This window comes from Gobio gobio, assembly GCF_949357685.1.
Source record: "Gobio gobio genome assembly, chromosome: 21".
NCBI lineage: Eukaryota > Metazoa > Chordata > Actinopteri > Cypriniformes > Gobionidae > Gobio > Gobio gobio.
In genome coordinates, this window is record NC_137117.1 from 6,548,209 (window position 1) to 6,560,753 (window position 12,545).

General features: G+C 38.3%; 2 protein-coding genes across 2 annotated transcripts in view; one reads left to right on the plus strand and one right to left on the minus strand.

Moving 5' to 3' along the window:
* The window catches only part of col24a1 (collagen type XXIV alpha 1 chain), a gene marked incomplete at its 5' end in the record, with an annotated part of 127,984 nt that extends 122,679 nt beyond the window's left edge, over positions 1-5,305 (plus strand). Inside the window, 2 exons of the mRNA XM_079803309.1 lie at positions 873-1,079; positions 4,183-5,305. Coding sequence (XP_079659435.1) covers positions 873-1,079; positions 4,183-4,329 — 354 coding nt within the window. The 3' untranslated portion in view covers positions 4,330-5,305. The remainder of the gene's footprint in view (positions 1-872; positions 1,080-4,182) is intronic.
* A 4,318-nt stretch (positions 5,306-9,623) lies between these two features.
* On the minus strand, positions 9,624-12,340 carry LOC307117417 (endonuclease domain-containing 1 protein-like). The gene is made up of 2 exons (XM_079802245.1): positions 11,555-12,340; positions 9,624-11,446 (listed from the first exon to the last, which is right to left on the minus strand). The coding sequence occupies exons 1-2, from the start codon at positions 11,873-11,875 to the stop codon at positions 10,334-10,336; spliced, it is 1,434 nt and encodes a 477-aa protein (XP_079658371.1). The 5' UTR covers positions 11,876-12,340; the 3' UTR covers positions 9,624-10,333.
* Positions 12,341-12,545: the final 205 nt, after the last annotated feature.

Genomic DNA, 12,545 nt, shown 5'->3' on the forward strand with positions numbered 1-12,545 from the left:
GGCGCGATGTATTGCTCTTAAACACGTCTCATAAATAAACCCAAACTCAGCCTCACAGACATGAGAAATGTGTATAGAAAGCTTGAAATGTCCACTTTTAAATGAAACAATTCCAAACGAAAAGAAATAGTTAAAAAAGCGCGGTGTTCACGCGAGCAGCTCATGATGGCGTCTCAGAACGGTCCTGCGCACTTCATCACTGCATGAGCTGTGAGTTTAACACGCATCTTTAGACTAATCCTGACTTGTGCAACTTTGTACACATTTGTTTCTTAGTTGGAGTATTAGTTCTTACTTTGCTAAAAGTATATATATTATTTCTGATTATGGCATAGCTTTCTGCCCACCCAATTAGGCTAATAAAGAAATGATTTAAAAAACACAAACGCTTGATCAAGGGCCCGGCCCGAGGATAGTGGCGGGAAATATCGGGTCGAGTTTTAACTCTAGTTAAAATACATTTATTTTGAACTCCCACTTTAATTCCGGTCATTTAATGGCATCATTTCTGTGAAGCTCTGGTTAGACTGGTTAAAGGTTTTACTGTAAAAGCTCAAAGTTAATATTTCTGCATCTGAATCAGATCATGACTGTGCAAGAGGTCACACAGCTACGCACAAAATCAAGCAGAGTTTCCTTATTATCTAAACACTGAGAAGCGTTTGATGTAACTCAATGCTGCATTTCCTCTGAAAGGCCTGTCTGACTTTAATTTAAAGCTGATTTCCTGTAAGCCACATCATTTGTCCGCTCAAACTGTAAACATACAGTTGCCAAAGCGCAGAATGTTGATTACCTATAAACACTAAGAAGCTGGTGTGTGAAATGACTGATGTTTGCCATGTGACGCTGTTTGACTTTGGTCTTCGCAGGCCGCGTTTGATGTGGGGAAAGTCCAGATGAAGTTCCTACACTTGCTGAGCGTGAAGGTCACTCAGACCGTCTCCCTCCACTGCTTCAATGAGCCGGCGATGCTTGGCGTCGAGAAGTCGCGGGCCTTGCGTTTCCGGGGTTGGAACGGTCAAGTGTTCGAGGAAGACTCGCCTCTGAGTCCTCGAGTGCTTCTGGACAACTGTGAGGTGATGTGAATCTGGATTAAAGATCAGTACTAATGTGAATCAGGACTGGGTTTAGTGTGGGCTGGTAACTCAAAGCAAATGGGTTCAAATTCATCATTTTCTCATGACGTTCTTGAAGATAAAACTCAAAAAAAGACAGAAAAACCCACCATAAAGTCAATAAAAGTGGTCACTATGATTTATTAGCTATCTTCGGAAGTCATACGATAGATTTGTGTGAGAACCAGCTTAAGTTCACATAAATCTCTCACTTTTCTTCCCTGTGGTGACGTATGTACGAGTGCAACAAATAAAGCTTTTGATTTTAAAAATATATTAGTATATGTTGAAATGAAAAATGACTATTACTGTAGAAGTATTGGTCATTGTTAGTTCTTGCTAACTACTAATAATAATGTTAACAAATGAAAGGTAGAGATGAAACCGCATGATCATGATTGTAGTGACCAAAATGATCATGAAAACCAACAAACAAACAAAAAATTAGCAGTATTGTGTCACTTTTTTTGGTGTTTTTGTTGTGTTTTGGAAAATATATATTTCATATATTTTTGTGCATTTTTCCTAACAATAAAAGGAAAAACCTGTCACTACAATCATGATCATTTTGGTCACTACAATCATGATCATGCGTTTAAATGTCCTAAAACACAGATAAGAAAACACAGATTTTGAATGATCAGAAAACATTCAGAAATAGTGTTTTCATAACTTTAGCTGGGATGAAGTCAGTGTATGTATATTTCATATACAACTTGCATTCATCGTTTGTTCTTATGCATGTGTCATGTGACTTCATGTTCTCCTCGATTCTCTTTCATGATTAAACAAGTAGTAACATTTAAAAATGTTAGATGAACATCCTACTAAACCATTTAAAAAATATGTTCCATGAACAATATATAAATAATGTTTTTGTGCTGACTTTTTGAGAACTTTAAAGACCAGATAAACTAACTTAACTGGAAGAACGTTTTTTCATAACATTGAGAGAACCTTGCCAGAGCGTTCTGAGAACATTCCCTGAACTGGGATTTTGCTAAATGCGACTATAAAACATGAAGAGTTGAAGATATTATAAACATTATAACAGCTGCTTTGAAACAATGTGTATTATGAAAAGCACTATACAAAAGATTTGACTTAGACTTAATAACACTCTAAGGACTTTTCATTTTTATGCAAACATGACATGTTATGGAGGCAAAATAGCTCATAATCTCAAAATTGACCAGTGCATGATGTAAGTGTCTTGCCTTAAATCAGAAAATACTGTCAATAGACAGATTTTTTTTTTTTATGAATAAATTATTATATAAACCAGTGTGAATGACATATGAACTAACCCCTCAGTACAAACCTTCAGAATATAGTCAGGAATAAAACTGTAAGTTTTGGTGTGTGTAAGTGCTGCTGAAGTGGAGAACAATCTCTTTAAAGATATGCATCATAATCCAAATCTACAAACGCTAATACATAAAGTGCAATAAAATAAAGACTTAAATGTGTGTTTTAGATGTTTCCTGTACAATAATCTGAAAGTTGACATGTTATGGAGGCAAAATAGCTCATAATCTCAAAATTGACCAGTGCATGATGTAAGTGTCTTGCCTTAAATCAGAAAATATTGTCAATAGACAGAAAAAAGAAAAAAAAAATAGTAATAAAATGCTATATAAACCAGTGTGAATGATATATGAACAAACCCCTCAGTACAAACCTTCAGAATATAGTCAGGAATAAAACTGTAAGTTTTGGTGTCTGTAAGTGCAGCTGAAGTAGAGAACAATCTCTTTAAAGATATGCATCATAATCCAAATCTACAGACGCTAATACATAAAGTGCAATAAAATAAAGACTTAAATGTGTGTTTTGGATGTTTTCTTTCAACTAATCTGAAAGATGACATGTTATGGTGGCAAAATATATTATAACTGACCAAAAAACATTGGCTTTGTCTGTAGTGTCTTGCCTTAAATCAGAAAATATTGTCAACAGCCATAAAAAAACAAGTTTTAGTAATAAAATGCTATATAAATCAGTGTGAATGACATATGAACAAACCCCTCAGTACAAACCTTCAGAATATAGTCAGGAATAAAACTGTAAGTTTTGGTGTGTGTAAGTGCAGCTGAAGTAGAGAACAATCTCTTTAAAGATATGCATCATAATCCAAATCTACAGACGCTAATACATAAAGTGCAATAAAATAAAGACTTAAATGTGTGTTTTGGATGTTTTCTTTCAACTAATCTGAAAGATGACATGTTATGGTGGCAAAATATATTATAACTGACCAAAAAACATTGGCTTTGTCTGTAGTGTATTGCCTTAAATCAGAAAATATTGTCAACAGCCATAAAAAAAACACGTTTTTAGTAATAAAATGCTATATAAATCAGTCTGAATGACATATGAGCAAACCCCTCTGTACAAACCTTCAGAATATAGTCAGGAATAAAACTGTAAATTTTAGTGTGTGTAAGTGCTGCTGAAGGGGAGAACAATCTCTTTAAAGATATGCATCATAATCCACATCTACAGACGCTAATACATAAAGTGCAATAAAATAAAGACTTAAATGTGTGTTTTGGATGTTTTCTTTCAACTAATCTGAAAGATGACATGTTATGGTGGCAAAATATATTATAACTGACCAAAAAACATTGGCTTTGTCTGTAGTGTCTTGCCTTAAATCAGAAAATATTGTCAACAGCCATAAAAAAACACGTTTTTAGTAATAAAATGCTATATAAACCAGCGTGAATGATATATGAACGAACCCCTCAGTACAAACCTTCAGAATATAGTCAGGAATAAAACTGTAAGTTTTGGTGTGTGTAAGTGCAGCTGAAGTTGAGAACAATCTCTTTAAAGATATGTATCTACAGACGCCAATACATAAAGTGCTATAAAAGATACAAAATATGAAATGTTACTACTCCTTTTTTATCACCAAACTGGTAACCATTTCATCCCTGTTGTGAAGGGTTACCAAATTACACACATGCTGACGCAATTTATCTGGGTTTTTTTTTCTGGGGGGGGGGTTGATTTCCTGGAAAATATGTGAACCTTACCATTTGCCCGCTTCTCCCAACAGATCCGTGATGGCAGCTGGCATCAGTCTCGATTCCTGTTTCAGACGCAGGACACGCAGCAGCTTCCCATCGTCGACGTTCAAGGTCTCCACCCCTCACGTCCAGGAGACCAGCGGCACATGGAAGTGGGTCCTGTTTGCTTCCTGTGAAACCACTGAAGGACTTTGTCTCCGAATGGATCCATTGGTGAACTGAGCGACTGCAGCAAACAGTCCATCCGCGTCCATCGAGAGACTGCTGTTGTGTTTGATCTGTTGTGGTTCAGTGTGAGTCTCGGGTGCTGTTTGCAGGCAAACAATCCTTGTGGATTGTGCGTTTGATCTCGAATCATTGTGTCAGACAAAGTTGTTCTTGTTAACAAACTATGAAAAGGCCGACCTGGACTCTTTAGACGGTGCTCTACCTCCTTCCCATACAGGTGCTCGTGTTCAGGTGCATCAAGCCTGAAACAAACTCTACGCAAGTACGCCAACGCTAACTCCATTTTGTGCTTCATTGTGTTTCGTGATCTGTCCGTTTTTTCCTTCAGGGGCAAGTCTTAGACTAGTCTGGATTCAGATTACACCAGTCTACGTGTTTCTGTAACTGACCGTAAAACATTATGACCAGTCTTAATGAAAAATGTGATGACGAACTGTTAAAGACTAGTCAAAAACACTCTTCAAAGGGTCTTGCTGAGCAAGTTAGTTAATAGTTTCCATCCACATATTCTTATGCATATTTAAGGATATTAAAAAAGGGAAAGGAAATGCCAAGATGTGTATAAAATCTTAAAATGTGCATAAAATCTTGGTTTTCATTTGTTAACATTAGTTAACAACATTAGTTAAGATCAACTAGTCAAAATTAGTCAATGTAAATCTCATATACTGATTCATTTGTAAGATCAAAAGTCATATCTTATTAGTTCATGCACAATAACATCTGTATTAACACAACATAATTAATACTGTAGGTCATGTTAACAAATGAGAACTCACTGTAAAGTGTATCTTTTTTTTCTCTGATAAGAAAACATGCACATAAACTATGATGGGAACGCATTTACTGTGACTTTTTATTATTTTATTGCTGATATTTTGCACCAGTTTCCTTATGTCGGAAAAATAATTTCCATAATCGGAAGTGACGATTATGTTCTCTTGAACACATGGGATGGAAACGCTGCCATCCAAAGTTGCAAATGTAATTTTTGTGCAAAATTGGAATATGGCATAAAACGTTTGTGAATAAAACAGCGTTTCCATCCCATGTGTTCAAGAGAACAAAATCATCACTTCCTGGGAAACTGCCGCAAAATATCAGTAATAAAAATGGAAGGTTCTCAAGCGTCAGGCAAAACACACACACACACACACACATCATAAATGAGTGTAGTCTCAGAGCGTCAGGCAAAACACACACACACAGACAGACACACACACACACGTCATGATCTCTTGCGTTGGGATGCTGGTGTTTGGGAACTCAATTGTGTGAGATACTTCTGGAGGAATACACACACACAGACACACACACACACTAAACGCTTCTGGAGGAATACACACACAGACACACACACACACACAGACACACACAAACTAAACGCTTCTGGAGGAATACACTTACAGACACAGACACACACACACTAAACGCTTCTGGAGGAATACACACACACTCACACACACACACACTAAACGCTTCTGGAGGAATTAAACCCAATCACTCTGGTCTCAGACTCTAACTCCGGCATTTCAGAGCCACCAAACCAACATCTGAGATGCTGCGACGCCATTGGTCCCCTGGTTCACTTATCCAATCATAGCCTCCGCTGAGGCAAAATCACACAACTTTATTGTTGCGCATCCAGGGATTTATTCAGTTTCCATTGTAGTTTATCAATTGAGCGCATACACTTTTTATACATTTTTAGAATCTTGACGTTTCCATCCAGCGGGTTTTTTGAGCAATATCACAAAACGTGCATAAAAATATTTGGGTGGAAACATAGATATTGTTTTGCCATTTTAGATGGAAAAGTATCTCCAGATTGAGCCCTTTGAAGGAAACGCCACAGAAACAATCGCTCGTGTGTATTTGCGTACAGTATGTTTCTAGCCATGCGGTGTGTGTTTGTGCTGGCTTCTTCTGTTGTACTTTTGAGTTTAGTCATTACGATCAGAACAAACCTAATTTATATGAACAGTGTGTTGATAAGTTATGTTATACATCGGCTTAATATACTTTATACGTTAAGGAGAACGTCGCTCATGACCCTTCAAGAGACGCCGCAAGTATCAGCCTGACAACAACAACAACGAGAATACTTGATGGGAATATTTGTCAGCGAATGGTTTTAGCGCAAGGTGATACAAATATGTGAATTTACATGCTTTACAAAAACTAAATCTTATATTCGTGACATTTATAATGTCCTAACCAGGCGCCATACAATTTCAGCGATGCGACAAAATCCGAAATCACAGCCAATCAGAAGAGAGTGTGGGCGGAGTCTCTCTGCAAGCGCACACGCAACCGAATCAATCCCAAATCAGCCAATCAGAAGAGAGTGTGGGCGGAGTCTCTCTGCAAGCACACTGCACTCGCAATCAAATCAATCCCAGTTCAGCCAATCAGAAGAGCGTGTGGGCGGAGTCTCTCTGCAAGCACACTCGCAACCAAATAAATCCCAAATCAGCCAATCAGAAGAGAGTGTGGGCGGAGTCTCTCTGCAAGCGCACTCGCAACCAAATCAATCCCAAATCAGCCAATCAGAAGAGAGTGTGGGCGGAGTCTCTCTGCAAGCGCACTCGCAACCAAATCAATCCCAAATCAGCCAATCAGAAGAGAGTGTGGGCGGAGTCTCTCTGCAAGAGCACTCGCAACCAAATCAATCCCAAATCAGCCAATCAGAAGAGCGTGTGGGCGGAGTCTCTCTGAAAGACCGGTTGCGTCTGGTTAGGACACGTGTCAGGGTCGGCGACTTCTCCGTGGTGCTGCAGTATTCAGCGTTAGCAATGAGTTAGTCATTTTTTATTTTCCCCTTATGTATATTTGGACATTATATATTTGTTTATTTATGTTATCTTTTTATTTCTCCAAAAAAAACTGTACTCCAATAAATTATGATATCTCTCAGAGATCTATCTGGTCACTTACCATTTAGTTCGAAATCTTATTTATGTCAAATTTGTATTTGTATATAAACACAAATAGGGAGTAAATGTTGTGTTCTGGCAGCTGCGATTGGCCAGATTCAGACCACGTGATCACACACAGGAAGTGTAACACCTGTTAACTTATGATTACAGTATCAAAACTGTCACTAAATGTGACGACAGAAACAAAACAAATATGAAACATGTAAATATTTAATATTTTGACATTAAATAAAATGTATGATTTAATCACAATCTTCTCATGAGCTTTTGTTTATTTCTATTAATTAAATATGGAATATTTCATTACTTTAGTAAGGGATACATACATCGATCAGGCATAACATAAGTCCGATCCATGGAGGCCCCACCTCGCAACTTACTGGACTTAAAGGATCGGCTGCTAACATCTTGGTGCCAGATACCACAGCACACCTTCAGGGGTCTAGTGGAGTCCATGCCTCGACGGGGTCAGGGGACCAACACATGTTTGATCCAATCATCTTCTAATATGTTTGTATTAGCTTCCGGTCGCGATATAATGTCGCATTTCATTCATATGGTGATGTTAAAATATGATATATTTAGCATTTTATACGGAGCTAATCGCTACACCTGCTAGCAGTTATAATGTAAACATCCATTATTGATATAAAATAGCCGAAATCACATGAAAAATCACACAAAAACCTTATGCCTGTCACGGATGAGTGCTCCGGAACAGGCAGAAGACTAGGAGATGCAAATACAAACGTGTTTAATAATAACTAAACCACAGGCAGGCAAACAGGCAAACGCAACACTAATCATAACGGTGACCAGACAAGGAGTGAATGAACAAGAGGAACTTAAATACAAACACAGATGACTGAAGAAATGAAGGACAGGTGATACAGGTGATGATTAACTACACACAGCTGAACAGAACTAGACTAATGAGGGTAACCAAGGAAACAGACAAGTGGCGGGAAACTAAGACAAAGGAACACGTGACAGAATCAAAAACACAACCAAAACAGACTAGACATGTGACAATGCCATCGTTATTGTGTGTTTATTAGCTTCTTAGTTCACGCGTAGAAAAGTAGAATTGGTTCGTTCTTCACAGAGACAGAATGAGGAAGTGTACACACAGAAGACCGTCATGCAAGAGGGCTGGATCGAGTCACGTAAGATGATTGACAGCTCCAGACGGCAAATGACTGCATGATGACTCATATCTGACGCAAATCAGGAAGAGGAGACACAGAGAGCTCTGTACATGTTTCAGCTGTATGGAGATCCGATAATTCAGTGAGAAAGGAATAGAAATTATATTCTGTATGGCAAAATATTTAGCAAACATGATAATAAATCAATATTTCTCCAAATATGTGCACTTTTGAACTAAGAGCTGAACTGAAATCTGTTATTTGTGAGATGTGTGGACACAACTGAACCGCTGCAGACGAGAGAGAATTAATTTGCATGTGATATTCCATTCAAAATATCGTTCATTACAGATCCATTATTTTTCAATCCTGACATAAATGAAGAAATGAAAGTCACTGCAACCCAGTTTTATCATAAACAGTGGTCAAATATCGAAGCTGGAGTCTTTAATCTGTCTAATGATACTGAGTTGGTCCAGATGAAGTAAGAGTGTGATGTTTTAATGAGCAGTGAATGTTGAACGACCGTCTGCGATCTTTAACTGCAAAGGGATTAATAAATAAACAAAACGCCACGCCAGACATAATAAAAGAGAAACAAAACACAACATAAAGTCCAGGCCTGGTCCTCTCTCGCCCTTCACTGGTGTCGCTCGTCCTTATATGCCTCCAAGCTCCCTCATGAGAGGAGGTGACGCTCATTCTCAATCATGCACCGGTCTCGCTCGCTCCTCCCACGTCCCTCGCTCGTCCACCTCGCCACCTCGTGCTTTTTAACAGAGCAGCTTACAACTTAACGATACATCAATAAATGATATACTGATCATTTAATAATGGTTTGATCATCATTTGTTCATTGGCATTTCAATGACTAGATTATTAACTAGTAACTTATTAACCATTTACTAAGGATCTGTCTGATAATTTCTTGATATGCTACTTTTTAAGATAACTTACAACAGATTTGGAAATCGTTAGCATATCACTTATTAATCATTTATGAACGTCTAGTTATGTTTTGTAAATGGTTTGTTCATTATTAACTAATTATAAACTAACATGTTTGCACTTTACGTGGTGTAAGTCACATAAGCAAAAAAGCTATGCAAAATCTGATGAGAGCGCTCAAGTATGAATGAAACAGACAATACATTTCATGTGTAAGCAGAGTTTATTGAATAATCTTAGTTGTGTATGTTTTGACCAGCACAAATCCAATAAGTGTTATTATACCACAAGCAATAGTAATGGACAATTACTGCTTGACCTTGAAATGGAGACATTTTGTATGAAGACAAATATCACTTGAAACCACAAAATCATACACTGTAAAAAAAATTCAGGTCTCCAATTGAAACTTTTCTAGTGACTGATCACATCTAATTTTTTTAGTTGGCCAAATTTAATTTCTGTGAATTAAATTGCATCAATTCACAGAAATTCAATTTGGCCAACTGAAAAATGTAGATGTGATCAGTCACTAGAAAATTTTCAATTGGAGACCTGAAATTTTTTTTTACAGTGTAAGATTACACAACAATAAAAAATAACGAAGTAAAATGATACAATATAAATGACTAATCAATGAATGAATCAATAAATTGAGCAAATAAATGGCTCCGAAATGAAATATGATTAAATTGAATAGTTAAATGATTAGATGATAAATGATTCAAAATGAATGAATAAATGAATATAAATCAAAAGAAAGTAAAACACAACACAAATGTATGGTTGCTCTCTTGAAGTCTTACTTTTGTTAGAATTTGTTAGAATTATTATTTTTTTTCTAGGTTAGTAAGTGCTCCAAGTACAAAACTTTGCAAAGTAATACTTTGGTATTAATTGTAACAAACAATGTAATGCTAGTCAACACAGTCTTTGCAGCAGTAAGCCCAGTTGTCTTCATCATCAGTCTTGCACCACAGGTAACTATAGCCATAGTGGCCACAGGGGTGATCAGATCGGCAGGTCTTGTCATTCACAGCTGCGTAGCAGTCAGTAGAAGTACAGCACTTGTCTTTATAGCCATTATTTGTGTAGCACCAATCATGTCTTGAACCGTATTTGGCACAGGCATAGTCTGTACGGCAGCGTTCCCCATTATTAGCTCTACTTTCAGACAGTGGAGGGCTGCAGTAGTCCCAGCTGTCGAAAAAGAAACCATAACCAGTATAGCACCAATAGTAGTCCTTACCGTATGTGCCACAGGGGTGATCATACCTGCACGAATACCCTTTAACTGTGTTGTATGACCGCTGGGAACTTCTGACGGCCCTTTTCAGTTTGCGAGACATGTTCTGCGCATCTGTGGCCAATGGGTCTACTTGGTTCACTGGCAGATTAATTAGTTTGTCAAACATACCCTGAATTTCATTAAATTTATCATTGTCACCAAAACAACCACCAACAAAAATGTGAATTGACTGATGTGCCATTGATAGCTCACTATAGAGTCTGACGAGCTCATCATTCAGGTCTGAGACCCTCATCAGGCGTATGTCACCGTCTGGCTTGTTTTCCCCTATATAGCCCAAGGAGAAAGACTTTGTGTCATCACTCTGGTGTTTATAACAGACCGCCGTCCAGATGTGAGAGGGCACGGTCACCCTTTCGGCCTCTTCTGAGATTTCCCTTTGCGGTATCCGTAGATTTGCATCGGGTACCGTACCTGTGACAACGAAGGCCGTTGCAGAACCACCATCGCTCTCGAGACTGCTTCTTAAGAAACTTCTCAGCACGCTCTCCCAGTTCTTCCAGTGGATTCGGTTAAAGCCTGCATCTATAGGTGCGGCGTTGGTCAGTGTGAACGTTGCCTCGCGGCCTTCTTCGCACTGGAAGCTGTCGGGGTTCAGGTGTCCACGATCATATCCGGTGTCTCTATAGTCGCTGCTGATGGCTTGATATCTGTTTGTCAGGTTTCCATCAGAGTCCTTTTCCCAGACCATATAATCGATTTGGGATTCAGGCTGAGAAATCTACAGAAGAAATATTATGTTAGATGGTTAGTTTGATGTTTTACCTGTTTGAGAAAAGACTAAACTGCTAATGAAAGTTGTTAGACAGTGAGAGAAGCACATGGTTACCTGTGGCTCAATGTGCCAGTTTTCTGTCCTTCCAGCAGTGCTTGAGCATTCAGGGTCCAGTGTGTAGGCACTGTAGAGAGGGATTCTGTGATGAACTGAGTACAGTGAAGCATAATAAGAAGAACCTCCATTTTCCAGCCTCTGACAGATTTTCTTGGCAGCCGGATTCATCCCTTCTGGTTCAGTGTTGTTGTAGAAAAACTGACTACACTCATTAAAGCTGGTGAGCACTTTTGCTTGAGCACTGAATGCTCTCAGCACAACACAGATGAGCAGAGCCGGAACAAACATGGTTTGATGTTGGTCTTGTGTTCTAGACATCAGAAGTGCAGCTGCATTAAATACACAGAGTCAGAGATGTTGTTGTGGGTGTGACTGAAATTACCAAGAAATTAGGAATATGATGGAACCTTCTCTTCATCATGTCACATGTACCAAAAATTTTATTTCATAGAAAACATTTGGATAATTTTTGACAATGCAGTGTTTGCGATTTATACTTCCATGAAACATGTCGTTTCACTTCTGTATCTGTAGCGGGAAGCAGGTGTTTTTTGAAAGTCAGCATCAGTGGTTGTTCTCGCTCCATGGTCACTCTGAGCGAGAAGTTGTTCTTTTTTGTTGCTCTATGGTACACAATACGATATCAATGAGGGAAAACATTTTATGGTGTTTTTCCTGCTTAAAATTTGACACTATAACAATTTCAATACAATTTTCATGATTTTTTTATTTCTTTATTTTTAAAGTGACGACTCCAATCTTTCAAATAATCCAATCTAATATGACCCCTGACCTGTAAAGTTGCCAGAATAATAATCATACCCTGTTTGTTAATTGGCCAGAGGAGAACTGCCCCCCCCCCCCCCCCCCCGACTGAGCCTGGTTTATCCCAAGGTTTATTTTCCTTGCCTCTGTCGCCTTTGGCTTGGCTTGCTCAGTTGGGGACACTAAATATTCAACTGTATTACTGATCTAAAGCCCACATTGT

Excerpts from the sequence above, each read along its gene's own strand:
- LOC307117417 (XM_079802245.1), bottom strand. The coding sequence starts at position 11,875 with ATGTCTAGAACACAAGACCAACATCAAACCATGTTTGTTCCGGCTCTG. Across the intron at positions 11,447-11,554 it reads ACTGGCACATTGAGCCACAG|ATTTCTCAGCCTGAATCCCA; the intron begins GTAACCATGTGC and ends TTTCTTCTGTAG.